Source organism: Danio rerio, chromosome 20, assembly GCF_049306965.1.
Source record: "Danio rerio strain Tuebingen ecotype United States chromosome 20, GRCz12tu, whole genome shotgun sequence".
NCBI classification, from domain to species: Eukaryota; Metazoa; Chordata; class Actinopteri; order Cypriniformes; family Danionidae; genus Danio; species Danio rerio.
The window spans coordinates 36,412,501-36,439,797 of NC_133195.1; the positions used below are offsets into that span (position 1 = coordinate 36,412,501).

The 27,297-nt window shown below is 34.9% G+C and overlaps 4 protein-coding genes across 6 annotated transcripts in view; 1 reads left to right on the plus strand and 3 right to left on the minus strand.

The window, feature by feature from the left end:
* Positions 1 to 14,170, minus strand: part of LOC137488592 (rho-associated protein kinase 2-like) — a 21,953-nt gene extending 7,783 nt beyond the window's left edge. Inside the window, exons 1-6 of the mRNA XM_073933900.1 lie at positions 14,153 to 14,170; positions 11,854 to 11,947; positions 11,681 to 11,775; positions 11,381 to 11,563; positions 10,345 to 10,516; positions 3,632 to 3,702 (exon numbers count right to left, since the gene is read on the minus strand). Of these exons, the coding sequence (XP_073790001.1) occupies positions 3,632 to 3,702; positions 10,345 to 10,516; positions 11,381 to 11,563; positions 11,681 to 11,775; positions 11,854 to 11,947; positions 14,153 to 14,170 (633 nt within the window). The remainder of the gene's footprint in view (positions 1 to 3,631; positions 3,703 to 10,344; positions 10,517 to 11,380; positions 11,564 to 11,680; positions 11,776 to 11,853; positions 11,948 to 14,152) is intronic.
* On the plus strand, positions 13,700 to 18,205 carry si:dkey-65b13.8. Of its 3 annotated transcripts, none has more exons than XM_073932760.1 (3): positions 13,700 to 15,634; positions 16,645 to 16,767; positions 16,913 to 18,205. In XM_073932760.1, exons 1-3 carry the CDS (start codon positions 15,493 to 15,495, stop codon positions 18,148 to 18,150), a joined length of 1,503 nt encoding a protein of 500 aa, XP_073788861.1. In that variant the 5' UTR covers positions 13,700 to 15,492; the 3' UTR covers positions 18,151 to 18,205. The 3 variants fall into 3 exon arrangements, with proteins under 3 accessions (XP_073788861.1, XP_073788862.1, NP_001038427.1); XM_073932761.1 differs by having other exon boundaries at positions 15,279 to 15,634; positions 15,722 to 16,767; NM_001044962.1 differs by lacking the exon at positions 16,913 to 18,205 and having other exon boundaries at positions 15,383 to 15,634; positions 16,645 to 16,843.
* Positions 18,206 to 20,996: 2,791 nt separating this feature from the next.
* Positions 20,997 to 25,654, minus strand: LOC137488664 (rho-associated protein kinase 2-like). Its single transcript, XM_073933452.1, has 4 exons — positions 25,473 to 25,654; positions 25,305 to 25,374; positions 25,113 to 25,215; positions 20,997 to 22,155 (listed from the first exon to the last, which is right to left on the minus strand). Exons 1-4 carry the CDS (start codon positions 25,585 to 25,587, stop codon positions 21,874 to 21,876), a joined length of 570 nt encoding a protein of 189 aa, XP_073789553.1. The 5' UTR covers positions 25,588 to 25,654; the 3' UTR covers positions 20,997 to 21,873.
* Positions 25,655 to 26,515: 861 nt separating this feature from the next.
* The window catches only part of LOC101883269 (rho-associated protein kinase 2), an 83,077-nt gene continuing 82,295 nt past the window's right edge, over positions 26,516 to 27,297 (minus strand). The window contains exon 24 of the mRNA XM_073933901.1: positions 26,516 to 27,178. The gene's annotated coding sequence lies outside the window, so the exon portion shown is untranslated. The remainder of the gene's footprint in view (positions 27,179 to 27,297) is intronic.

The following is a 27,297-nucleotide window of genomic DNA, read 5'->3' on the forward strand; positions in this document are numbered from 1 at the left end:
TCACTTTTAAAAACATTATGAAAAATGCAGGGATTTTTCACTTTACAGTAGTAAAGTAGTAATGAATGTGTGCATTTGAACTTCTTATGCATCAAATATGCGCTACAAACTTTTTCTTGATTGAGACAAGCTGAATTCTCCTTTCGTCATTTGTAATGTTTTCAAATTTAATTGTTAGTCTTATAATTACAATTATAATATACTTAACATAAATATTTACTTATAATGGTTATAGGAGATGTGTTTAAGAGATTACATGCAGCGTCCCTAAATTACTCCCTTGGGTAAGGAGAGATCTCAACAAGTATTATACTTAGTGGGATAATGTATTTAACGCGTTATAAAGCTTGAAGCATCAAAATCGATACACTTTATCGGCCGATCACCATGACAAAGAATCGGTACTCGGTATCGGCTGCAAAAATCCTGATCAGAGCATCCCTTAAAAAATTTATTAATAAAAAATTACAGTTACATTAAAAATGACACAGAGAAACATTATTATTGGAAGCAATTTCAAAATACTACTTTCCATCCGCTGAAAAAATAAAAACATTGATATCCAATCAGAATCCATCCTGCTTTAAAGATATAAAGAGAAAGTGCTGAAAAAGTTCTAATAAACAATATTATTATTCATTCATTTATTTATTTTCCATCGGCTTAGTCTATTTTTTATCAGAGGTCACCACAGAGGAACGAACCCCCAGTCTATCCAGCATATATTTTATGCAGCGGATACCCTTCCAGCTGCAACTCAGTACTAGGACACATCCACACACACTCTTTCACACACATACACTACGGACAATTTATTTTATTCGATTCACCTATACCGCATGTCTCTGAACTGTGGGGGAAATCAGAACACCTGGAGAAAATCCACACGAAGACAGGGAGAACATGCAAACTCCCCACAGAAATGCCAACTGACCCAGCTGCGGCTCGAACCAGCGACCTTCTTGCTGTGAAGGCAGCAGTATAACCACTAAGCCACAATGTTATCATGTCCCTTTATAGTTCTCATGGTGTGAACAGGCAGTGCACACACAGCTGCTTACCATTTGCAGCATCAAATAAACAATGCTAGGTCACTGGGCTTGACCTTTGGCAAGTCTGCAAGGACAAGCATTTATTCTCAAAACAAAGTCAAACAGGTATGAGATCATCATTATTCATAGTTTATGTGAAGCCCCTACTGAGGAAGACAAAAGTGAGAAAGGGCAATCTAATGGAAAAGAAAGGTAATGACTGTGTTCAGATGAGCACATCCACTTATGGTTAATGTGGCAAAGACAACAGCAGCGGGTGTGATTTAAGGGCAGAGCATTCTGCTGTCTTTCACACTGTTGCCATCAAAGAGAATACATTTAGATGGGAACACAGGGGAAAGGACACCTGCATTAATGATGCTTAAAATACTTTAGCCTCAGTCTTTTTTTTTGAGTAAACTATTAATTCACAAAAGAAAATTTCACAAGTACTTCTCACCACACTTTGGGTTTAAAGACTGTGGTTAAGCCTGAAGGCAAATCATCATAGCAATCAAAACTGACCTTTTCTTATGGTGGGAAGATATAGAAAAAAAAAATCAGAGAGAAACATTGAAGGGATTTTTTTTTGTTCACTGTTTTTTTTGTTGATTTTCTGTTAATAATTCTTCTTGATTTACCATGGTCTTTTATGTCTGTCTTTCTGTCTATCACTTTAATGCCTTATAATAGGGTTGGGCTATGTCGACCAATTTGGCATCGTACGATGTCTAATGTGAAACATCGCGATGGCATAGTCTTCGTAAGCAGAGATTAATTGATTATTTATGAATAATGAATAAATTCATAACGAGTTAATTATTTGTAACCGACCATTTCAACTACCTGACCTGAATGGTCTTTGTTTTACCCATAACCAGATCAAAACTAAATAGATAAGTTACACACAAATTACCACCTGTCAATCACTTTTTCCACGGGACTCTGGCATTCATAGGCAGAGTGATCGGTGTCAATATAATGGCATCCACAAACTTGGTTGGAAAAAAAAGCTGCACAACCAACTGGAACAAACCAACAGTATCTGAGTACAAGTACAAGCGTGAAAGCGAAAGATCGAAGCAGTGTACTACCGCTGTCACGTTACTTGACAGATTCAAAAGACAGAAGAGTCGTTAGATAGAAACAAGATGTATTAAATTACATGTTAATCAACTATTGTGAGATGCGATCCAGCAGTATATCCTTGGCCAACGTGCACTGCTTTCTGGGGTTTTGTGCCCAAAGCACCCGCTGACTGCCTGGAGCTCACGCGTCCACATATGCTGCAACGCATGCCTGTGTGTGTGGTCACATGATGTGCGTTTTTAGCGGTATAGAGGGAGATCTTTTCAGAAATGCTAGGTAAAACGTAGACGTGGATCATTTTCGTTCTAAATGGCCATTTTAAAATTAATACGTATAAGTGTAAACGAGGCCTAAGTGTGGATTTTTTGTGAGCGGCTTGCTGCTGCGATGGGGGTGAAGCCGAGTATCACGATGTCTGCTCAGCATCTTGATGTCTATCGGTAACGCTACCTTACAATCAGTTTATACAATTAACTTCAGGAATAGTTTATCCAAAAATGAAAGTTATCCCATGTTTTACTCATCCTTAATTCATCCTCAGTGTATTTGACTTTTTTTCGGTTCCACTTTATATTAAGTGTCCTTAACTACTATGTACTTGCATCACAAAAATAAATACAATGTACTTACTGTGTTTATAATGTATTTGAGAACACTTGTGGTGCTTTTGAGTTGGGATAGAGGTTGGGTTATGGAAAGGTTTGGTGGTATGGGTAGGTTTAAGGGTGGGTTAAGGTGTAAGGGATGTTCAACAGTGTATTTACAAATGTAATTACAAAAGTTAATTGCAGATGTAGTTACATACATGTATTTAATGAAGCATAAGTACACAGTAAATGCATGTATTTACACAATAAGTACATTGTAACAAACTATTAATTCCTGTGTAAATACATATTAGTTAAGGCCACCTAATATAAAGTGGGACCTTTTTTTCTTTCAGACACAACCACAGTCAAGAATCGTTTTACATATTTTCCTGATGCACCTTTGATGCTAAATCAACTTTTGTAAGCTGTTTGTGGAGAAAGGTGTGTAGGTATATAGTGTCCACAGTCATATTAAAGTGATAGAAACACAACAAGTCTCATTTAAAAAAAAATCCTGACTTTAAAATAGAATTCAAATCCCAGTAATTTTGAGGTTTAATGCAAAGTGACGTAGAAATGTGGACTTCCTTATGCACCAAATTGATTGACAGACTTGTATTACCATGCCTCCATATTACCATGTATAAACATGTCCACAGAACAGGATCTGTTCCAACTCTCTGTGATCAGCTGCACCTCAAGAATGAGTTCTGACATATTTGAAAGAATTTTAAAACAGAGCATGTTTGTAATAAAGACAGTAAAATCGCTGCACTTTATAACCGCTGGAATCACCATAGCTGCATAGTGTCTGTAAAGGCGTGTGTGTGAACTGCAAACTTTGTTAGGGTATTTATGTGTGACTAATAATTTCAAAAATGTCTGAATGAACTCCACAATAAATACATCAAATAAACTTACTTGGTATTTTTGACTAATAAGCTGGACTTCAGCTTTATCCGAGTCTGTCTCTTTCACTGACAGCCGTTTATCTGACAAAACACATGAGAAGCAGACACACTTGAGAATGGTGGGTGGGGAGAACCAGCTCATTTGCATTTAAAGGCACAGGCTACAAAAACAGCTTCATTGTTGCCAGACTTCAAAATGGGCAGATTCTGCATTGTAAACTATATAATCCGATGGGTATTTTGAGCTGAAATTTACAGACACATTCTGATCACAAGGCATGGCATAATGAGTAATTAACCGTATACTATTTAACAGTAATGCCAAGCCAAATTGTTTTCATGTTTGCCATCCTCTTTGTGGTAAACAAAATTTGTGGCAAGTGATTGACTGTGAATTCCAAGAACTTAAGCTACAAATGCTTTGAGTCAGAGGTCAGACAAAAAATTGTAAAGAATACAGATAAGGAAAAGATTTAAATTAATCATTTTTAAATAAAAAAATATCTTTGTCACAAAAACACATCAATCCTCTTCATAAGATATGCATTAACCCCTTGGTGGTGTATGGGTTGGTTTGACGATTTAAATTCAAACTTAAAAACACTCCAGATTAAAGTTATATACACCAAGGATAGCTTGAGTGTGAGTAAATATTGGGCTAGTCCTATAACTATTCCTTCAATGAGCCTAGATGTAGTGAAACAGGGGTCCTGTTCACCTTTTAAATAGCAAATACAATTGCATCTCAAAATATTTATCTGTAACTCCTAAGGCTATGAAGCAAGCATTGACTTTAACTAAAAGCAAGTTCTGAGAGAAATCGATGAAGTATTTTGATATGCTGAGTGAGTAAAGTGCACCGGTTAGTGGGAATATGGACAAGTGCCACAACCACATTAAAAACACACTATGTCAAATTACTCCTATGTTAACCTATTTGCTAAATGAGGGCAAGAAGAATACAAATAAACTGACTAGTAAACACAAACTTCCTGTTGATAGAAGCCCTCTAGTCCAACACAGATGATGCCGTTACAGTTGTGCGTGCAGTGTTTAGCTGTCAGGAGACACGCGGCTCTCAGCAGCCATTCTTCAGCAGCTCATGTCATCTCAGCTGCTGGGAGGAATCTCAATCTGGTCGGACTAAAAGAAGTGACAGTCACACTATAGTCTGCTCACAACAGCAAGGTCATCCTGAGAACAGCACAGGCACGCTGAGATTGAAAAGCCCACTAAATCCTTGCTCTTAAATCTCACGCAGACACATGTCGTCCATAACATTCCCACCCTTCAGTTCGCCACGACCCCACAAAAGACACACTTTTATTGCAGATATATTTCACACGCTGTGCTTACATTATCAGCAGACGCCTAATTAAGAAAATTGGCCATGAGTGGCAGAGGAAGCCTGGTCCAGTGCGGAGTATAGCTCCATTACTCTGGATAATTAATCACTGGCATAAAGCAGAATGATGATCATATTTCTTTCAGGGTATGGGCAATATTTTAAGCAAGGTTTTGGCACGGAGTTCTTAAAAGAGTGAGTGTGACCTTTATTTAAAAAAAATAAATGTTTTATTTCTTTACTAATGGATCAGTGTTTCAGACACCACTTTTTGTTCGTCCATCCTTCAGACTATATCCACAACTCCAAGGGCGCAGCTGCACATTTACTGATGGGTATGCGGTAAAAGATATAATTACATTAAGCATGTTAAGTTACAAAGGGCAAAAGAACTTGGCAATTACTTCTCACATGCATACTGTGAGAGGTGTAAGGTCTGTCTTTGCATGAACAATTGACTGAAACTGCTATTATACCTCTCACTAAGTGAAATAAAAGACTGTAAACTGTTTAGTGTAAAAAAATAAACAGACAAACTGCCTAAAATGATCTGTTTTATTGACATGTAATGGGCAAACTTTGTGTGTAGCTAAAAATTAAAATAGTTTTGAGCAAAAGAAGTTACCAAAAGGCCTGATGAATCAATATGTATATATTGATGATGAATATATGGTATGAAAAAATTGGGGGGAAGGGGTGGAATGATTTTTTATTTAATAAAATACAATATTATACGCATATAAAATGCTAAATAAACATTTTTAACAAAAAATATGTATTTTTATTATTGGAAACTTTTAATCTGGATCATTTCATAAGTAGTTTTAGCACAATGGCGGTGTGTGCCCTTCCAGCCATAACACAGTACTTACACTCTTTCATTCACACATACACGCACACTCATACTCTACAGGCAATTTAGTTTATTCAATTCACCTATACCATGTTTTTGTACTGTGGGGAAAACCGGACTCGAACCAGCGACCTTCTTGCTGTGAAACAACAGTGTTAATGACTGAGCCCCCATGCCACCCATATATGCACTGTATTTTAGTTATGCCATGCTAGTAGAACCATGTTTTAGTAAATTAATTGTAAAATTGGCCAAAATCAGAGAACAACAATTACTTCAGCACAAATAAAAATGGCAGCAAAAATTTCTGAAGGTCACAGCAGTCAGAAGTGAGTATGAAGAGCCCAGTAGGGCTGGGGGTCCATTATAAAAAGAACTGATTCCTCAATTTTAAGGCGTTGAAAATTGAGAGTCAATGCCAATGTGTGGAACTGGTTTGATTCAGGGGAATCGACTCCTCTTTTTGATTTAAAAGAACTAATGAGTCATTTGACTCTTTGTAATAGTGATCAGATCCATTACCGCAAACAGATTCAGTATAACTTGATTAAGATAACCAAATCTGTGATACACTTAAACCATTGTGTTTTTTTCTTAAAGTTGGCTATGGTATGTCACACTGTAATAATATCCAAATAACGAAGAATGCTGATTATTACATTTCATTGTTCATTGGTTTGAGTTACTAGTGTTTCCTTAAGTTTTTTACTTAATTTATACCTAATTTTTAACTTAATAACCACATTGACATTGATGGATAAATGGTGTGTTAATTACAGCCCACAACAAGGTTTTGAGCTGCACTTTGAATTCCTAAAAGATAATATTATTCCACTTTAAATTAAAATGTGCTTTATTTTTCTTTTGAAAAACCTGCCATTGCTATAATATGCCCAGGCTCTTGCTTGAATGATTTCAGCACATCTGAACACAAGACATCACTACAGTCTCTCACACTGCTCAGATACTAGTGGGTCTCTAAGCCATAATTTTGTTGTCAAGGATTTGCAAGAGGTTTTCAACCAGGTATCTAAAAATGTTCTCAAGTTTATTTTTGTTTGTTTTTTTGTTGCATGAACCCAGATCTTTCTTACGCATAAATCAGGAGAGAGAGGTACAGTATAACCTGCATGGATTATTCTGCAAATATCACATTGAAATTTGACTGTGCTTGAGAATATAAATACCTTTCAAATAGGTAGTAGTGACCTTGAAATTCAGAAAATTTAGTTCATCTAGAGCTGTTCAACTGAATGTTAGACCTCCAACAATTATGAAAAACAGTAATCAAGATAAAATGATTTTTGCATTATATCCTGCCCCCTTTCAGCAGTCCGCATTCGTTCCCCCGCAAATCCCGGGTTCATGTGGAAATCAGTAAAAAAAAAAAAAAAGTAGCATGGCTTGATTTATTAAAATGCATTAGATTTAAGCATTTTAAAGTGTGTTTCAGCATGCACGCAGTCTTAGAGATGGAGCAGAACATGTAATATTCTTTAACTTAATAGGCATGAACCTAAAGTGCCAAATACATGCTAAATATTTAGTTTGTTATGTAATAAATAAACCTAAAGAGTTGAGAATAAAAATGCATGTGTAACATCAAATCCGATCCGTGCAGCTCTTAAAGTGACAGAATTCTATATTCCTGCTGCAACTGTGCTTTTTATAAATCCAACAACAAAAGATAAGAACAAACTCATTCACTGCTCTTGACTGAAGAATTGAGTCCTACGTTTAAGGCAGTTTCATTTGCATTTTTTTATACGATTGTATTTTTATTTACTTTTTCAATCATTTTGGGGATGTTGTGTTTGTTTTTACTTTGTTTGTTTTAGTTGCCAATTCTGATGATGTTGAAAAAGTTCACGAGCTCTGAAAAGTGATAAGTTTATGTGTAACAGCAACCATATTTAGAGAAAAATATATTATATATAATACATCATAAAACACGGTGCCTCACAGCAAAAAGGTCCCGGCTGGGCTGGGCTGGGTCAGTTGGCATGTTTGTGTGGGTTTGCATGTTCTGCCTGAAAGTGGGTTTCCTCTGAGTCCTCTGGTTTCCCCCAGAGTCCAAAGACATGCACTACAGGTGAAGTGAATAAACTACATTGTCAGTAAAAGTGTGTGTGAATGAGTGTGTATGGGTGTTTCCCATAACTGAATCATTGGCGTTTATTCCGCTGTGGCGACCTCTGAAATGGAGACTAAGCTGAAGGAAACTGAATGAATGAATTTAAAACATGGTTATTATACTTAATCCTTGTAAATCAATCATGGTTTTGCTACACTAATTACTCCACATCCCAAATCTCCTCCTGTCAATATCAAATCTTTTCTTGAGCCAAATCTGTTTACTGTAACAACCAATCAATATGTAATTACTACATTTAAAACATTATTGGTCAACTTCAGAAGACCTTCAAGGTCACGGAGCATCTTTGGGAGTCTGTGAGCTCTTTAAAATTTGTAAAATGCTTTATTCCAGCAATAAAAGAGCAGAGCTTGAGATTTGTGGTCTGAAGGAAAAGCATTGTTAAAGAGAGTTCAGGTATGTGATGGTCAGTGTCTCAGAGGAATTATAAAAATCATCACGCTGCATTAAACACTCAGCTAATCTTCAGAATCCTCAGTGCAATGCAGAAATTAAAAATAGGGTCTTTTAGTGGTTTAAAAGTGTAAACCAAATATTTTCCTATTTTTTCCCTCAGTATTTGTTATGGATTTTAAACTTACTATGAATGCTTGAAAACATTACATGCTGTTAATGTTATTTATTTTCCTAAATAAATTGCATACATAATGTAAATTACATTTTCAACCCCTCTTATTTGTCAATATAACAATAGGTACATTTTATAAAATACAAACTAAAATACTGCACAGCACACTAGACCCAAACATACAGAACAAATATTTTGTGCATGATTAAAATGATTACCACCATAATTATGTATGGCTACTAGTTTTTTGTTTTTTTTTTGCTCAGAGATAAATATAATTTTAATAAATAAAGGCTTTGATTATTTCTATCCTCTTTATACCCTCTATGAAAAGGTTTAATTTTCTTAAGTACCCTGCCCTGGAGACAGCTTTTGTTTACAGGAGCTATAAATCTCTACATCGCATAACGTCTCCCTTTATTAAGATGCACGAGGGATTTCTGAAGACATCAAAAACTGAGACAAAGAGAAATGAGCGGCAAAGCAGAGATTAAACAAAGAGAGATGAACAGAGTGAAGTAACAGATGTGTATTAATTGTAGGTGTTTTGTATTTTTATTGTTTAATCATAATTTTATGTGTTAATAAAAGCAACAGCGGACAGAAATGTTAAGAGAGAAACACATTTTGTTCAAAAATAGGTCATAGGTTTAAAATAATCCAATTTTTCAACAGTGTCTCTTTACAGTAAATGACATTGACCAGAGTTTAGTGCCCTCTGCTGACCAAAATCAGACATTCTTTCTTTCAAAGAAATGACATCAACCCCAAATTGCCAAGGTTTCTAAGGTATGTGTAAGATTTTTTATTTACTTTTTTTGCTTGTTTTTTAGGACAACAGAATCTCCAGCAGAAAATATCTCCAAAGGTGCCCTTTTAAATCGTAAAGAAATCTGTGTTTTTGAAACTAATGAAGACAGCAGAAGTCAATGATTCATTGACATGTTTACTGTTGTATAATATTATAAATGTTTCCCAAAATAAAATATATTATGTTCAAAGGGGAAAAAAGCTTTTGTTTTTAACCCAGACATTTAAAAAATATATATTTTAAAGCAGTGAGCACAATACGATGATATTTTTATGCAAGGTTATCATGTCATCAGAATCTTTAATCAGAATGCTTAAATTATTGTAAAGAAAAGATTAATGAGATTTGATAACTTGAATCTATTTATTTATAATAACTATTAATTTTAATATTCCTTATTTTCACATCCTAATGTTGACAGGTATGATACAATATAAATAAAATAAACAACGCATAATATGAATGTCAGGTGTTAAGTTCTTTATCATTGATTTACTGGGATGATTTTAATTTAAGTAAATAAAGTTATTTTACTTATTAAACCGACACTTTATACAATTGGATGGGGGCATCTCTAATAAAACACTCAAATAAAAAAAATAGAAAATTGACTGAATATATTAAATAATTAATTTATAAATATATAGATAAACTTCACCTTAGTAAATTTGTAAGGGGAAATCCATAAAAAAGTCATTGAAATATAAATGAATGGAGAGAATACCCAATTAAATGTTAACTGAATTTAGTTAAGTTAATTAGTTAAAATAATGTGTAATAAGTAAAAAAAGTTAATAATTGAACAAACTAAACACATTTCTTTATATATCTTTTTTATACCTAGTGTATATTTTTATTGTCTGGTCTGTAATTACAGAACATTATAAAATTGATTAAATAAATTGAGGTTTAGTGTAAACATTTGTGGCTTATGCCACCCTAAGCACTGATCTTTACACTGCTAATAATATGTCATAACCTGCAGTGTTACCTGGATAAGCCTCGTCAGAATCCAGGTCATTGCCGATGCTGCTGATGCTGGTGGTGTCCAGAGAGTGAATGCTCAGAGACGTGAGTTGACTGCGCAGATGCTCAATATCACTGTCTTTACTGTCCAGAGACATCTGCATCTCCAGACGCACCTGAGACTCCTCTGCTATCATCTGCACACACAACAACACAATTTTCTGAACAGATTCAGACATTTATGGATTGTATGAAATACTAGAAAAAAGGAATCAATGTATCTTTTTATTTTTTAAGTAATCAATACAATATTGACACATGAGAGCTGTGGATTATTTTTTTCTATATTATTATTTTTTTTACAGTAAGTGTGTTTTCTAAGAGCATGTGGGGGAATCCACTGTATAACTAGACGACATATAATAATAATAATAATAATAATAATAATAATAATAATAATAATTACATTTGATAGATTTTTCTATAGAGTTTGACACTGTATGTTTACATTTATTCATTTAGCAGATGCTTTTATCCATAGTGACTTACAATTAATCATAAAAGAACTGCTTGAATTAACCAGAGCAGGAATATAAAGATGCCATGATATATCAATTTACTTTAGCTGTTTTTGCTTTGAAAGAGACACATAAGGACTGACAGGTGCCTTTTTGTAAAGTGTGGCATTATGTGGCTGTGACTGAGTGTGGAATCATGGAAGTTGCTATCTTCAATACATCTCTTTACTTCATTACATTAAGTCAGAAAAACATAAGACTGTTGTTGTGTTTATAAATATATATTAATAAATATGGGCCCTGCTGCGTTTCATATTATGACCGCCTATATTTATGCATCTAAAACACAAAGGCAGGTTCTGTGTTAAGGTACTCAAGAGTGCCACTAAAGTCTATATTCGCATAATTGAATCGAGATTTAAATCGCATCACATTGACAGCTTGTGATTCAGAATCAGATCTGAATCAATATCAAGCCCTAATGATATGTACAACGAAGGATTTAAAAAAAAAAAGATGTTACATTTATTTAGTGTCACTTACAGCCTGCATGTCGTTGATTTCTCTCTGGTATTTGATGATGGAGTGGTTAAGCTTTTCTTTCTCCGTGCGGAGCTGCAGCTGGAGTTGCCTGATCTCCTTCTCCTTCCTGCGGATGTCTGTGTTGTTGATTTGCTGTGGCCTGCCGTCCGTCTTCTTCATGACCTCCGCCAGCTTGTTTATAGCCTACAATACAGACATCTGATAATGGAATTCAGCCGAGACATGAAAAAAAAAAACTGCTATTTTAAGCTATGACGTAATCAACAGTTACAAAGCTGTGATAAAAAATTCTAAATGCACCTGAATCTTGAGTGTTTTCTCCACCTGTATCTGCTTCTCATACGACACTGTGAGAGATTTCATCTGTTTCTCTTCTTCTTTGATCTTCTCCAGCTCTGTTTATTAAATGTTAAAGCATGGTAAATGAACATTGTACCATCACTCTATTTATATTATTATAGAAGTCAGCTCACTTTGCTGTATGTGCTTCAGTTTATTGTTGAGCTCCTCTTTCTCACTGGCCAGGTTGGCAACATCCACAGTCAGCGTACGGTTTGACTCCTCCAGCTTGTGTAGAATAGAAGAATAATAATGAATTAATGTTCATCTGGCGAAGATATTTTTTATGTTCTAAAAGAAATCTCTTCTAGTCTGCAGCTGTTTTCTACAGTTGAAGTAAAGGGTATTAGCCTGTGAAATTTTTACAGAGCTAATAATTTTGTCTTCAATTGTATGTGAACATTTTGTAACATTTTTTATTTATTCCTGTAATTCAAAGCTGAATTTTCTGAAATATTACTCAAGAAATTGAATCATATCATATCATATCATATCATATCATATCATATCATATCATATCATATTATATATACACAAACCGTTAGGAGACATATTTTATAGATTTGATTTTATAGTTTATAAAGTTAAAATTCAAAGAAATAAACAGCAATTTAATGTCCTGCTACATTTATTATTCATAATTTCATATACACATGACGACAATTTGTTATATAATTAAAGATAATCATGCTTATATATACACTATAAATGAGGAGGATTTCTCTCCTCCTCAACTCCTGGGTCTGAATGCAGACACAGTGGATAGAGGTGCTGCAGGTCTCTTGGCCTATCCATTTCAACCATTTTCCCTACTGGTAATCCGGAAGATATTAAACATAGGTGGATATAGGCGATATGTCTGAATGGAAACGAACTCAACTGAAAAAAGTCTGCCATTCTACAAATATCATAAAGCTCTCCCAACAAAAATGCCATGAGCAGACGCCGTCTCACCAAGTTATTGGGTCTCACAGCTCATAGGATATGAAAACTCAGTCTATGTATAATAATGAGAAACTAATGCGTCATCACTCCACTAGCAGATTCGTGCTACATCATTGATTTTGATCCCGCCCCAAAAATTATTTTAAACCCGGAAGATGAAATTAGCTGACAAAAGCTCAAAATGATCCAGATTTATCCACAATTAAAGCTGACAGGTGCTAACATTGTCTTAACTGATGTTCAACACACACAAATCTGTTCATTTTTTTAAAGTGCTCCAGGGTGTTTTGAACCTTTAAAAACCAATTAATACATACATTAGATAAGATTTCTTTTGTTAATATATGATCAAATCTAAAATTTTATGCAGTTCATACATTTTACTTTTAACACTCTGTACACAAAAATCAATTTCAGCAGCATTCATTTAAAATAAAATCTTTTGTAACATTAGAAACGTCTTTAAAATGGCAAATCATATAATGTGTGCTTGAAGTATTTTCAAACAAACAAAAACAAAATTCTGAACAACTAAATCACAGGAATCTAATCGATTTTCAAATATATTCACATAGAAAAAAAGGATCTAAATACTAATTCCTAGTATAACTGTTTTTATTCTATTGTGCCAATTTGAGCCAACTAGTACCAATTGAGCATTATGTCAATGCCTCAGACTGGTTTCCTGAACATGACAATGAGGTCACTGTACTCAAATGGCCTCCAATAGTGGACCTTTGGGATATGATGGAAAGGGAGATTCACATCATGGATGTGCAGCTGACAAATCTGCAGCAACTTAGTGATTCTATCATGTTAATATGGACCAAAATCTCTAAGGAATATTTCCAGTACCTTGTTGAATCTGTGCCGCGAAGAATTAAGGCAGTTCGGAAGGCAAAAGGAAATATGATACTATTAAGGTGTACCTAATAAAGTGGCCAGTGAATATATAGTGTATTATGTGACTAAATAGTTTTGGATTTATGTTTTTTCCCTCTAATTACCATTTTGCTTTTTTCATTATTTCCATCTCAGGTTTGTTTAAAGTTTGTTTTATTCCCATTATTAAAGTCAAAATACTTATATGATGCAAAAAACACAATATACACACACACACACATACACAAACACATATATATGGATGGTATTACTACAAACCATCTGAATAAATAAACCATTGTGTATTGTATTTTTATTTATTATTCTTAATAGTTTTTTCCCATTATCTTTTAATAATCATATCAGTTTTCTTATTTGCGTACTTATTAAAACTAAGTGTGTGTAGGTATATATTCTATATATGTATTACAAAATCACTTTAAGATTGTACTCATTGTTTATGTATTCTGCAATACTTTGGCAATACTTAACAGCTTTGACTAGCTCTTTTGATTTAAAGTTATTTAAAATAAATAATGATTTCAATAAGGAAATGTATTTAATGTGATTTTATTGTAGTAAAAAGTTACCTTTCTCTGTCTGCACCATAACAAAAGCCCTCATTATTTCAGCGTTTCTGCAGGTTTCATCAAGTCAAATTTAAGACTTTTTAAGACCATTTTAAGACCATTATGAATGACATTTTAGATCATACATGTCTAAACACTAATGGTTTTTGGTTAATGGCCCGGTTGGAGCAATGAAACTGAAAAAGGAACACATGTAGTTATTTCTTTACCACATATTTTAATGAGTCAAAACAAGAAAACTCTAGTTTGCATCTGATCCAGTTACTATGACCATTTATGTGAAGCTGCTTTGACACAATCTACATTGTAAAAGCGCTATACAAATAAAGCTGAATTGAATTGAATAGTTGTGTAGATTTTTTTCAACATGCCTCTTTTTTAATTACAAGTTTAACATTGTTTAAAGTATATTTATTATGAAGAAAACAACACAAAAAATGCAAAACTATATATTGTTTGCATTTGGTCCAAATTGATGAAGTATAACTCTTATTCTAATGCGCTTCTGTTTTGATCACTCAGTGTTACCAACTCAACTATTTTTAATTCACATTTTGAATATATGTTGCCTGCGCTTTTGCACATATTTGTTCTGCCTCTTACGGCCTGAATCTGAATTATTTTCTTGATTTTCATTTGTTAAACTATATTTTCTGTTCAAAGGTAATTATTTACATTTAGTTTTGATTTTTGTTTTTCTGCGAGTTGATGTTGCACTCCTACACTAATGACTATATTATTTATTTCTTATGGAATGGCATGTATATTTGCAGCATGTCTTGGTGGATGGATCACATTGAAGCGGAATACTTTAACATAATTTATTAGATATTATTTCAGTCAATATATGTCAGTTTTGTGGTTTGAGTTTCACAAAAACCTCACAGGTTTCATTTGTTGTGCTTCTTTGTCTACAGTACATCAATTTCTAACTGATTATCTATTTAAGACAGCTTTTGTCCCTTAGATCAATTTATTTAGCTATTTTTTCATTTATTTTATGTCATTTGCACATTTGCAGTCATTTGAGTTTAAAAGAAAACATTTCTTAGTCTTATGTCTTGTTACCATAGTGACATGTTCTGAGAATAGAACGCATTCCAAAAGTGTACTTGAAGCCCTGCATCATCGGAGAATATCTTGTGGGTTTGTTGAAGTGGAGTAGTACAGGTGTGCTTTTGGCTGTTAAGTGTTAAAAAACTTGCGTTCCGAGTGTTTTAAGACTGTCTCAGCGATTGAACATCTTCCGTTTGAGTGATTCACGGTGCAAGACCGAAATCCTCATCCTATTCCAGCTAGCAAACCCCAAGTTTTTGAGTGGTTACAGGTGAAAGACTGAAACCCTGTACCGATTATATGATGGTTGAACAGATTTCTGATCTCCCCACAACATCAGCTGCTAAAATGGAGGAAGACGAAGTTCCCAAAGCCTGCAAGATCTCCAAGAGCCAGAAAAAAGTGAAGCAGCTCAAAGAAAGGCCAAGAAATGGCACTAATAGTGAGTCTTACTTACATTGTGCTATCCAATATCCTGTGTTTTCCTGACATAATAATATACTTACTATTAAAAATAATGTTTGTACAGGATAATAGACAGCTGGTTAAACTGCTGGCTATCATTGCATTCACGTGCATCTTAATGCAACATTTTGGGTAAAATGATAATGTATTTCATTTTCAGCTTTTCTGATACAACTTAAGTCTAAAATCCTTTAGTAAAATGAGATATGCACACAGACTTTTCATTTTCAACCGACAGCCCCGATGGCTTTCGGTGAACTGTCTTTCCATTACAAAATCACCACATTTAAGATCTGTTCTCTTTAAAAATATGTGATCTTCACTGACTAATATATATTTGATATAAAGTGGGTCTCAGACCGGACAAGAATCACTGCATTAAATGACATTTAAAATAAACATGAAAATTTATTTTAGCTCAGTATTTTAAATGGAGTTTCTGCGCTAGCCTGCTGGTACTGACGGTGCTAGCGGTTCCATACAATAGACTATTGTCTCGTTTTATGCTTGAACAACTAAATGAATGCTTGGATTAATTTAACTGATTGTAATTTAATTACATCACGATGTTTATGCTGTAAAAGCAACCTTATAAAATGTTAAATAATCACAGAAACCTTTCATCGGAAATTTACTGTTGGCTGAAAAACTCTAGCTGTGCAATATAACCCAGTATTCAGTTTTCTATTTTAAAAAAGTGCACTGAACATGTAGTTTTTAAATCGTTTGGTGCATTGATCATTTGTGTAAGCAGTTTTATATAACATGAAAATAATAAAATATTATAGTCAAATACAATAAATAATAATAAAATACAAAAGTGTAGCAAATCCATGGTAAACTTGTGGTAACCTTGGTTTAGCTACAATAACTTTTTTAAATGGTTATATATTGGAGTTTTTGTTTTTGGTGAATTTTCATTTTAAATTTCTCTCAAATTACTGTGGACAAGTGTGTAAAGATGTGCAATCATTTCTCTTTTAACAGATGAGAAGGAGAAAGTGAAAGAAAAGAGAAAGAAGAGCAAGGTTGCTTCTTTCATCAGAGCTGCTCTACGATGGTTCTGCTTCTGTCCTCGTAATGAGCCGTTCACACTTTCCTCATCTGATGGTAAATGATGGTTTTTGCATCTCAATATTTTCTAGTGTATAATGTCATTAATAAACTGTATTTTTACTCCCCTTTATCTGGAGTTTAACGTCTCCTTGAAAATGACTTTGTACTATGTGCAAACTGCAATCATTTGTCTTAACAGATTCTGAACATGAGATCTATGAAAGGATGATTGTGGAAGAGGAAGAAGTGAAGGAGATAATGCAGGAGGAGGTGGTGGAGAAGAAAGAGGAGGTGATGGAAGAGGAGGAGGAGGTGATGAAAGAGGAGAAGGGGGTGGTGGAGAAAAAGGAAGAAGGGAAGGAGATAATGCAGAATGAGATTGTGGTGGAGAAGAAGGAGCAGATGATGAAAAAGAAGAAGGTGGTGGTGATGGTGGTGGAAGTGGTGATGGTGGAGACAAATAAAAAAATAAAGAAAGATACCAGCACCCAACTAACAGAGGAGGAGAAGGTGGTGGAGAAAAAGGAAGAAGAGAAAGAGATAATGCAGAAGGAAGAGGTGGTGGGGAAGGAGGAGGAGGTGATGAAAGAGGAGGAGGAGGTGATGAAAGAGGAGAAGGTGGTGGTGGAGAAAAGGAAAAGAAAGAAAGATACCAGCGCCCGACTGTCAGAGGAGGAGTTCTGGAGAAGGAAAATGGAGGAGGAGAAGTTGGTGGAGAAAAAGGAGCAAGAGAAAGAGATAATGCAGAAGGAAGAGGTGGTGGAGAAGGAGAAGGAGGTGATGAAAGAGGAGGAGGAGGTGATGAAAGAGGAGAAGGTGGTGGTGGAGAAAAAGAAAAGAAAAGATACCAGCACCCGACTGTCAGAGAAGGAGCTCTGGAGAAGGAAAATTATCGCCAGAAGGCTATCTGCAGCAAAGTTTCTGTTTGAGCAAATAAAGGAGGAGGAGGAGGACAAGATGAAAGCTCAGGAGGAGAACAATGAGGAGAAAATAAAATACATTGGAAAGGAGGAGGAGGAGGAGGAGAAGCTGAAGAAAAGGAGAAGGAGGAGGCGGCCAAGAAAAAACTGCATGTTGGAAAAAGTGGAGGAGATGGAAGGAAAGGAAAGTGAGGAGGCGGAGAATCACATTGAGGAGAAAGAGCAAATGAATGACATTGAAAAGGAGGAGGAGGAGGAGGAGGTGAAGAAAAGGAGAAGGAGGAGGCGGCCAAGAAAAAACTGCAAGGTGGAAGAAGTGGAGGAGATGGAAGGAAAGGAAAGTGAGGAGGTGGAGAATCACATTGAGGAGAAAGAGCAAATGAATGACATTGAAAAGCAGGAGGAGGAGGAGGAGGTGGTGAAGAAAAGGAGAAGGAGGAGGCGGCCAAGAAAAAGTAACAGTATGAACGAGGAAGACAAAGAACAAAGTAGAGGAGTAGAGACATACTGTATGTGAAGGAGGAGGGTGAACAACATTGTACAACATCAATAAAAATGTGTTTTGTACAATACTGTATGTGCTGTGTGTTGTGTTCATCTGCTTAATTCTGTTTCAAAAGTATTGAATTTTGTTTGTTTAAAGAAAATGTTGATTTATATTTAGATTAAACATAAATGTAAACATATATATGTAACAAAATTGTTTTGTATAGTTTAGTTTCTATGTATGTGTGTATCACATATACAAAACAAATATATATAATACACACACATATATAATGTCAGACTTATATTTTGCATGTGATTAATCTGCCCAGCACTAATACAGTAAACCTACAGATCCTGGAGTCTGACCTTTAAGATTTATATTGCGATTCAGATTTCTTGTTTAGAATTGTTAAAGTCGAATAATTCAGAGAATTGCTATCTTTCCGAGGCAGAAACAAGCTTCATAGAAACCACTTACAAATCCATCACATCTTCAAACGATGAAAATCCATTAATAATCTATTCAATTAGACTTCTATCTAATTCTAACTTAATGAACTCTTAGTTTACTTTACCATCAAGACTAAAGACTTTTAGTGCAGGTCTCTAGTCGCTCCGTTTCTATTACCCTACAGTTGCACAAACTGAAATTATGAATTGAAAATATGACCATTGGAAATGTTTAATTAGCAAAAACTGCCACTCTCACACAAACACACAAACAAACACACACACACACACACACACACACACACACACACACACACACACACACACACACACACACACACACACACACACACACACACACACACACACACACACACACACACACTTCAGACTGGCAAGAGGTGGTTTTTCAGGCAATTCAAAAAAGCTATTTATCCGCTAAAGAATAGAAAAAAAAAGTTTTAGCTGCACTGTAAAAAATGTAATGACAAAAAGTCAAGACAACAAATATTTTGATGTTACTTTAACATCTTTTAATATAATAACATTTTTAAAGTTGTACCAAGTTTAACTTAATATTTGTAATCTATTATGTATTTACCATTAAAGAAAAAAAATCTTATTGACCATAAACCTTAAAAATAGGGAACATTTCATATAATAACACTGATAAAACGTTTTTTTTCACTGATAAAACTATTTATTTATGTTTTAGGTATCTGTAGTAATCAGGCTAAGATTATATTGAAATTGTTGTATTTTGTCAAATATACACATTATTTACTAATTCAATCAATCAGAACACTACACAGTGTAAACAACAACAACACTGGGTTGTACAAAACTGTGGGTCAATTATACAGGGCTGCAAAATTATGAGAAAAAAATCATTGAATATCTTGAATGGTTTAATAAAGATTATTCATTTTTTATAGCCAACATTTGTGTTTGGGGAAATGGATCATCATATTCTGGCTACAGAGGCAAAATATGTTTTTCCATCACATTAGCTGAGAATAAACTGAGCAAAAACTGCACATTTTTCTCACTGAAGCTGCTAAATTAATCTCCTTTATTTCTGTTCCTTGTAATTTATGGCAAGAAAACTCCTTGCCACTGTGGCTGGTGATCAAAAAAGCTAATGTCAAACCCAGGTTATAAACTCCAAACTAGGAAAGAAATCTCATCATGTGTGTAATAAATTGTCCTGAAAATTTGCTTTTTTTTACAGTAAAGTTAATTTCAAATTGAAAAAAATACATGTTACCAGCCAACCTCTGAAAACAAACAAGTAAGGGTATATTAAGAGACTAAGAGTCTGAACTTGAAAAAAACTCAAATCAAATCTTTACTTTTCTCAGTCTCACCTGCTACTCAGAAAGGCACAGATGAGGTCTTTGGCATCCTTTGACATTTCAATATCATCTGGGAAAGTTAAGCTGTTCTTGTGATCCATGATCTTTCCATATGTGCCCACCAGAGACTCGGAATAAAATGGAGTGTCGCCTGCTCAGAGTGACAGACGAATAAATAAATTTAATGATCAGAACACTGAACTAAAATTACAAGAGATGCATATGAAGCTGACACTACTCACCCACTAGAAGCTCATAAATAAAAACACCAACAGACCACCAGTCACACTCGCGACCGTAATAACCAGTCCATCCTTGAGACATTAAAACCTCTGGAGAAATGTAATCAGGTGTCCCAACAGCAGCGTCACAGCTTACCAAACCAGTCTAAACACACATGTAGAGACATGGATATAAACATTACTGGATGAGTTAATGTAGCTGAAATACAAGTATGTTTAAAATTTCAATTATTTACACAATTCATATTCATTTAATTCAAGGACTGCACTGTATAATCTAGACACAAGATGGCAGCACTGACATCTATCATCACCGAATGGAGGACTTCTGTAACCTACGTTAATGATTGTTTAAACAAATCTGCTGCAATGTGTGAGGTGATAATTGTAAATCTCCACACTACAAAATCTAAAAGAAACTCTCTCATTCTCGGTCATGTACAGTACATGTAAACACACCAACTACTGGTGTATGATATTCATCGTTTTCAATAAAAATGTACTTGTATTGTGAGCTGGCATTGCAGAGAGCTTCATTCAATTAAGAAAAACAAACAAAATTTAAAATGTGTAGGATTTTGTGAAATAATACAAGCAAGTTAACACAAGCAGGCTTTCCTGAACATCCATTAAAACACAATAAAGCGAGTTCTGTTCAACAGATCAACAGAAAATACCAAACAAAGCTGAAGCAGTAAATGTGCATCTTAGAGCAAGAGTTTGTGTGTGTGCGTGTGTGTGTTGAACTTCAATCTGTTTTAAATAAATCATCAACAAAGACAGTCACTAATTGCTTCGTTTCTAAATGAGTCAGCCATTTTGAATCAATTGTTTGAATAAATGTTTATTGAATCACTTATCAAAACAGAATAAATTCAAAATCCCACACTCTTGTATACAGTTTATGAAAAACAGCATGTGACCTTGTACATCCGAATTAGTAGTAGAAATTAAGACGCAAGGGGCAACACTGTGGCTCAGTGCACTGTCGCCTCACAGTAACAAGGCCGCTGGTTCGAGCCCGGCTGTGCCAGTTGGAATTTCTCTGTGGAGTTTGTTTATTCTCCCCATGTCCAAACACATGCATTACAGGTGAATTGAATAAACCAAATTGGCCATAGTGGCCACAGTGTATGTTTGAAGGAGTGTGTATAAGTTTTTCCCAGTAGTGGGTTGCAGTTGGAAGGGCATCCGCTGTGTAACACATATGCTGGATAAGTTGGCAGTTCATTCCGCTGTGGCGACCCCTGACTAATAAAGGGACTAAGCCAAAGGAAAATGATTGAATGAATCAGGAGGCAAAAAGTACCAGAATTATCAATTACTGAAGTGTGGAATTAATTCATTTACTATCCTATGAGGCCTGATGACGACAGGTCAACATGACAGTGACAACGTCAATGCAGTAGCCTGAATTTCATTCTCACTTCCTCTATTCTATTTTAATATTGTCAAGACACAACTTAGAACTAAAATGAAGTACCGATTTAGATAGTAGCCTAGTATTTTTGACAAGGAGAAAGAGACTTGCTGTCACCTACAGTAGTGGTGTCACCTAGTGGTCATATCTATTAATCCATGTCAGGCCTAAACTAGCCAAGGTATCAGCACAAAAGCACACTAAGCAAAATATTGTTCAATTAGATTATTTAAAAAAAAGGAGAGAAACATTTTTGTTAGAATCAAACCCCCTTAAAAGACACTTCAAGTGCACTTATCACACACCGAGTCCATCTTCGTACATGTGCCAAAGTCTGCGAGTTTGAAGTGTCCATTGCGGTCCAGCAGCATGTTGTCTGGTTTGATGTCTCTGTGGATGAAGCCCAGAGAATGGATGGCGTCGAGTGCCAGCACCACTTCTGCCGTATAGAATTGAGCCCATTCCTCTGGGATGTCATAGTTGCTGGTCAGAGTCACCAGATCTCCACCTGGCATGAACTCCATCACCAAATAAAGGTACTTTTCATCTTGGAATGCACAGCACAGCTATGTGGACAGAGAGATAGAGTGGTGAACAGAGAAGTCACAATATATTTCAGTAATCAATACCAGTGAAATTTAACAATACTTAATTTCAATTGCAGCAACCCAGCTAAATTAAATAATAAGCAATGTGATATTGAACACAGACTTTATTTAATCGTTTAAATATTTAATTCATAATTTAAATACTGTTATTAAAGAACTTTTAATGTTATCAATTACAGAATGTAAATAATAAAGTTAAAATATAAAAAAATTATAAATGGAATATTAATTAACATTTTAAGTATGAACATATACATACACAAAAACAGTTGTGTCAAGCAATTAATCATAACTAATCAAACCCAAAATTAAAATTAACATGTACATCATTATTTATATTCATTCATTTTCTTGTCGGCTTAGTCCCTTTATTAATCCGGGGTCGCCACAGCAGAATGAACTGCCAACTTATCCAGCAAGTTTTTATGCAGCGAATGCCCTTCCAGCCGCAACCCATTTCTGGGAAACATCCACACCGTATTCACACACACTCTCATACACTACGGACAATTTAGCCATGTCTTTTATGTCTTTGGACTGTGGGGGAAACCGGAGTACCCTAAGGAAACCCACGCGAAGGCAGGGAGAACATGCAAACTCCACACAGAAACGCCAAGTGAGCCAAGGTTCAAACCAGTGACCCAGCGACCTTCTTGCTGTGAGGCGAACGTGCTACCCACTGCGCCACTGCCTCGCCATCATTATTCTTATTTATTTATAATTTGAGGTAGATATAAATATTTCATATAAAGATATAAATGAACATTTTCTCAAATATATACATTTCTTTGTGTACGTATATACTGTACGCTAAATGAACATATACACTCCACAAAAATATATTATGTAAATACAAACTTAATTTTTATGTGATTAAGCATTTGACAGCACTAATAAAATACAACTAGCAACAAGTTATTGCTATTTAAATGATGTTATACTTAAAATCAAGTTTAACTTTCTTTATTTTGGTTAGTTAACATCAACATTACAGCAGCAGAAATATTAGGCTTCAAGGTCTAATGAACAGGTCTGTATTTTTTGTCGTCCTTATTTACACGAGTACATAACTGACTGACTACAACATGGGCTGGTGCATCCTGTGAAATACAAGTGTTGAAAAACAGCCAGTCAAGAATATTTCCTCAGTCAGGTTTAGATTTTACTATTTATACTATTTTATACTATTTAAGTGAAGTACTAGTAGTTTAAGTCATTTAACATTATTATTTTTTAATCTTTTACCGGCCCATGCCTAATCCCAAACCAGGGTTTTTTTTAAAGTACAAATTATTGTTCCAAGGCTGCGTTTAATGGGTAAATAAAATAATTAAACAAGGCCTAGACCTGGGCTGCCCTTTGTGAAACCACTAATAATCATTATTCCTTTATAGACTAGTGTTCTCCTTGATCCCAAGCTCTGTGGCAGCAATTTCAGAAATGTTTCTGCCCTTCATGTGTTCAGGTGTTTGACAAGTAAATTTATCATCAAGAAAAATTCTCTTTCAGTGCAAACGCAGCCAATGCCACAGAGTCACAGTGCCATGGATTACCAGACAACTACGCATACAAACGACCACAGAACATAGGCTACCTGAGGGCAAATTCAGCAGAGTGTCGTTTCTAAGGTTGAGGAAAACAAGCTCTTTCTGTTGAAGGAAGAGTCCAGCAGGAAGACTTTCCAGACGGTTCCCGCTCATAAACACCTGCTGAAGGTTTGGGTTACCGATGAAAACTGAAGGGTCCAGGGATTTGTGTCTATTGTTTTCTAGGTAAAGGGCCTCGAGTTTTGACAGAGACACCAGAGCTCCAGGAGTCAGTTCCTCCAGCTGGTTATTTTTGAAGTCTAAACTCTGGAGATTGCCGACAAACCCAGGCGTACCGACAAATTATTGTTGATAAGCGTGACGCATAACATTATAAATAAACAAGGTTATTAAAGAATCTTTTTTCGGCTAACTATTGCCATTTACAGTTTTTCCTAAAAAAAAGCAATAGACAGACAGACAGACAGACAGACAGACAGACAGACAGACAGACAGATAGATAGATAGATAGATAGATAGATAGATAGATAGATAGATAGATAGATAGATAGATAGATAGATAGATAGATAGATGCCAATTTTATTAAGTAAAAAAATAAGATTGTACTTAAAATGTACTTTATTTTATTTAAGTTTATATTTTTTGCAGTCAATTACACTTTTTCCTCTTCCTTGCATTGGTGTTACATAAAGGGACAGTTCACAAAAAAAGGAAAATTAACTCTCCCCTAAATGCTTTCAAATCTTTAAAAGTAAAGAAGATATTTTGAACAAAGGTGAAAACCTGTAACATTGTCTTCCATAGTAGCAAATAAAAATACTGTGGAAGTCAATTGGGTCAGGTTTCCAGCTTTCTTCAAAATATCTTCTTTTGTTTTTAGAAGAAGACAAAACAGGTTAGGAACGTGATGGGTGATTAAATGACGATTCACTTTTTGGTGAACTGTCCCTTTCATTAAACATTTAGAAATGTTCAAATGGTGTGACTAGCATTTAATCAGTAAAACGTGTTTGTGTCTTATGCTAGTAGTTATCTTTTGCATGAATTAGTGTTTATTCCTTAGGTAGGCTGGTACCTTTTTAATATTTACTAGCACTTATTTGTTAGATAACTGGTTCTTTTTCTAAATAATATTAGACACTTGTTGACATTTATTTGAAGAGTGACTGTTACTAGTAACCGATTTTAAGTATTTGCCAGACTAATATGAGTTGGGTCTAAAAGATGATTTTTATATATTAATAGGCCTTGCTGATCATTAGATACTATAAGATCCCTTATTCTACTAAAAGTGTAGTGAGTAACCATAGTTTTGTAAGACACATATTACCTGTAAGGTCAAGCATATAGAGATTAGACAGGCCCACGAGCAGATCCGCAGGTGTTGTTTGCAGTTGGTTTCTGGTCAGACTGAGATGGCTCAGATGGGAGAAGATCTTCAGGTCATCAGATGATATGGAGCTCAAATTGCTGAAACGAACACGAAGGTCTGTGGTGTTTCCTGGAAAAACTTTACTGGGTAGCTGTTTAAAGTTAACATGAAGACAAATGACTCTGACCTCATCATTTTCAAGGACTTGTCTGCATTTTCCTTGATGTAAAACACCACTCTGTATCTGAGGAAAAAGGCTGAGCAGAACTGAGTTAGAAAATAATATTTGCTCATATCTATGAGCAAGTTGCAACAGAAGTAAAAATGTAAGGATTCTAGTTAAAACCTCAATCACCTAATGCCTCAGCCTTACTGTATATTAAGCATGTGTAACTGATCCTGCTTTTATAAATCACATTGAATACATTTGTCAATATGCAAACAAGGGTTTTCCAGGTCCACATGTGCATCAAAGTTTTGTGTAACACTGGACTTTTATCAATCAATTCTTGTAAATCATTCACAACAAATCACAAGATGTGTTTTTAACCATGACAAATGAAAATAATATCAGCATACGCTACATTTTAGATTTAGAATTGCATTTTTATTGCCCCCTCTAAAAACATCACAATAAAAAAGCTTAATTTTTTAAGTAATCACGATTATACAGAGACCTAGAAGGGACGTGATGGTGGGGAAAAATGGGTGGGTAAAAAAAAGGACAGTGATAGGAAAATATTTTTTGAAAAGTTTTTTCCTCGCAAAGGTATTGTGCGTTCCCTCGCAAAACTGTTGTTCCACTAACACTTTCTGTTATTGATTAAAGTTACCATAGTTAATAAGTAAAGAGCAAATGAATCTCTCATTTTGTTTTGTTTTATAACAGTGGTGTCACTGTAAGAATGCACAAATCTATAATGAAAGCATTCCAATACTTTAGTAACTGTTTGAGCTCATTTCAGAGAAAATTAGTTGTGTTTACAATAAAACACGCAGGACAGACATGTTTACATATTATTAAGTGTATTTGTCTGTTTAAACACACACCCAAAATGTCCGGCAGTTTAGCTCCTCTTTAAATGGCGTATACAGAAGCTGAGCTGGGATCAGTTTATTATACAGAGCACGTCCGTCAGTCAGCGCTTATACATGAACTTAATATATATATATACTTTCAGCACTCAGTTTTTTTTTCTCCCACCCATTTTTCCTCCAACACCACGTTTCTTCCAGGTCTCAATATGATTATGCTAAATTAATTCAGCCTTACTCTTCAACTTTTCACATTTCACATGCGCAGCAATGGACAGTTTTGTACGCTAGAATATTAAACATGCTTGCATTTCTATTGAAATATTTAAGGTGTGTTTGGATCATCACAGAGTCAGAAGTGTTCCATCAAATAAAGCTTTTTTTATTACAATTTCACAAAATAATAAAATAAAGAAAATGTTTGGACCGTAGGTCTTCATGTTCCACTATGCATACAAATTTGTCACAGCATTTAATAAAATGTGCATCTTTGCATCATGATATCAGTCTTCAATAATACATAGAGCAGACGTAATGCTTATTGAAGGTGTTCTTCAAAATAACAGATGACAAAAATATAATCTGTGCCACTAAATATTTGTTTTTCTGAACAAAAATAGATATAATACTTGAGTATATAAATCCTGATGATCACGTAATTATCATTAATTTGCTCTTGGAAACACACTTAAACATCCAGTCACACTTACTAACAACCCTATAAGGAGTCCGAAAATAACCTCTGACATTTTTAAAAGCTTAGAAGACACTTTTTGACAAACTGTATAGTATAGGAAGACACAAACACTCTACTCTTAAAATGACTTAAAATTGAAACTAGATACTTTAGGTGATTTATGGCTTGTGCTGTATTTAAATATCATATACCGTCCCCTTCCCCAGTCATTTATATTGTGGTGTTTGGCACTTGGAAGTCCTGCCATTAGCCCAAATGAACACTATGACATTTTCCGCTTTCATAGACCCCAGATGCATGATCACCTATCCGGCCTTCACCAAGGTTAGCTGAAATTAAGAGAGAGGAGATGGAGGTCATACAGTACCATAAAAAATTACATAAATAAAATGCTGGCAGACATGTCAAATCCCATTCTCTATACAGCCAAACCAGCTAAACCAAACCA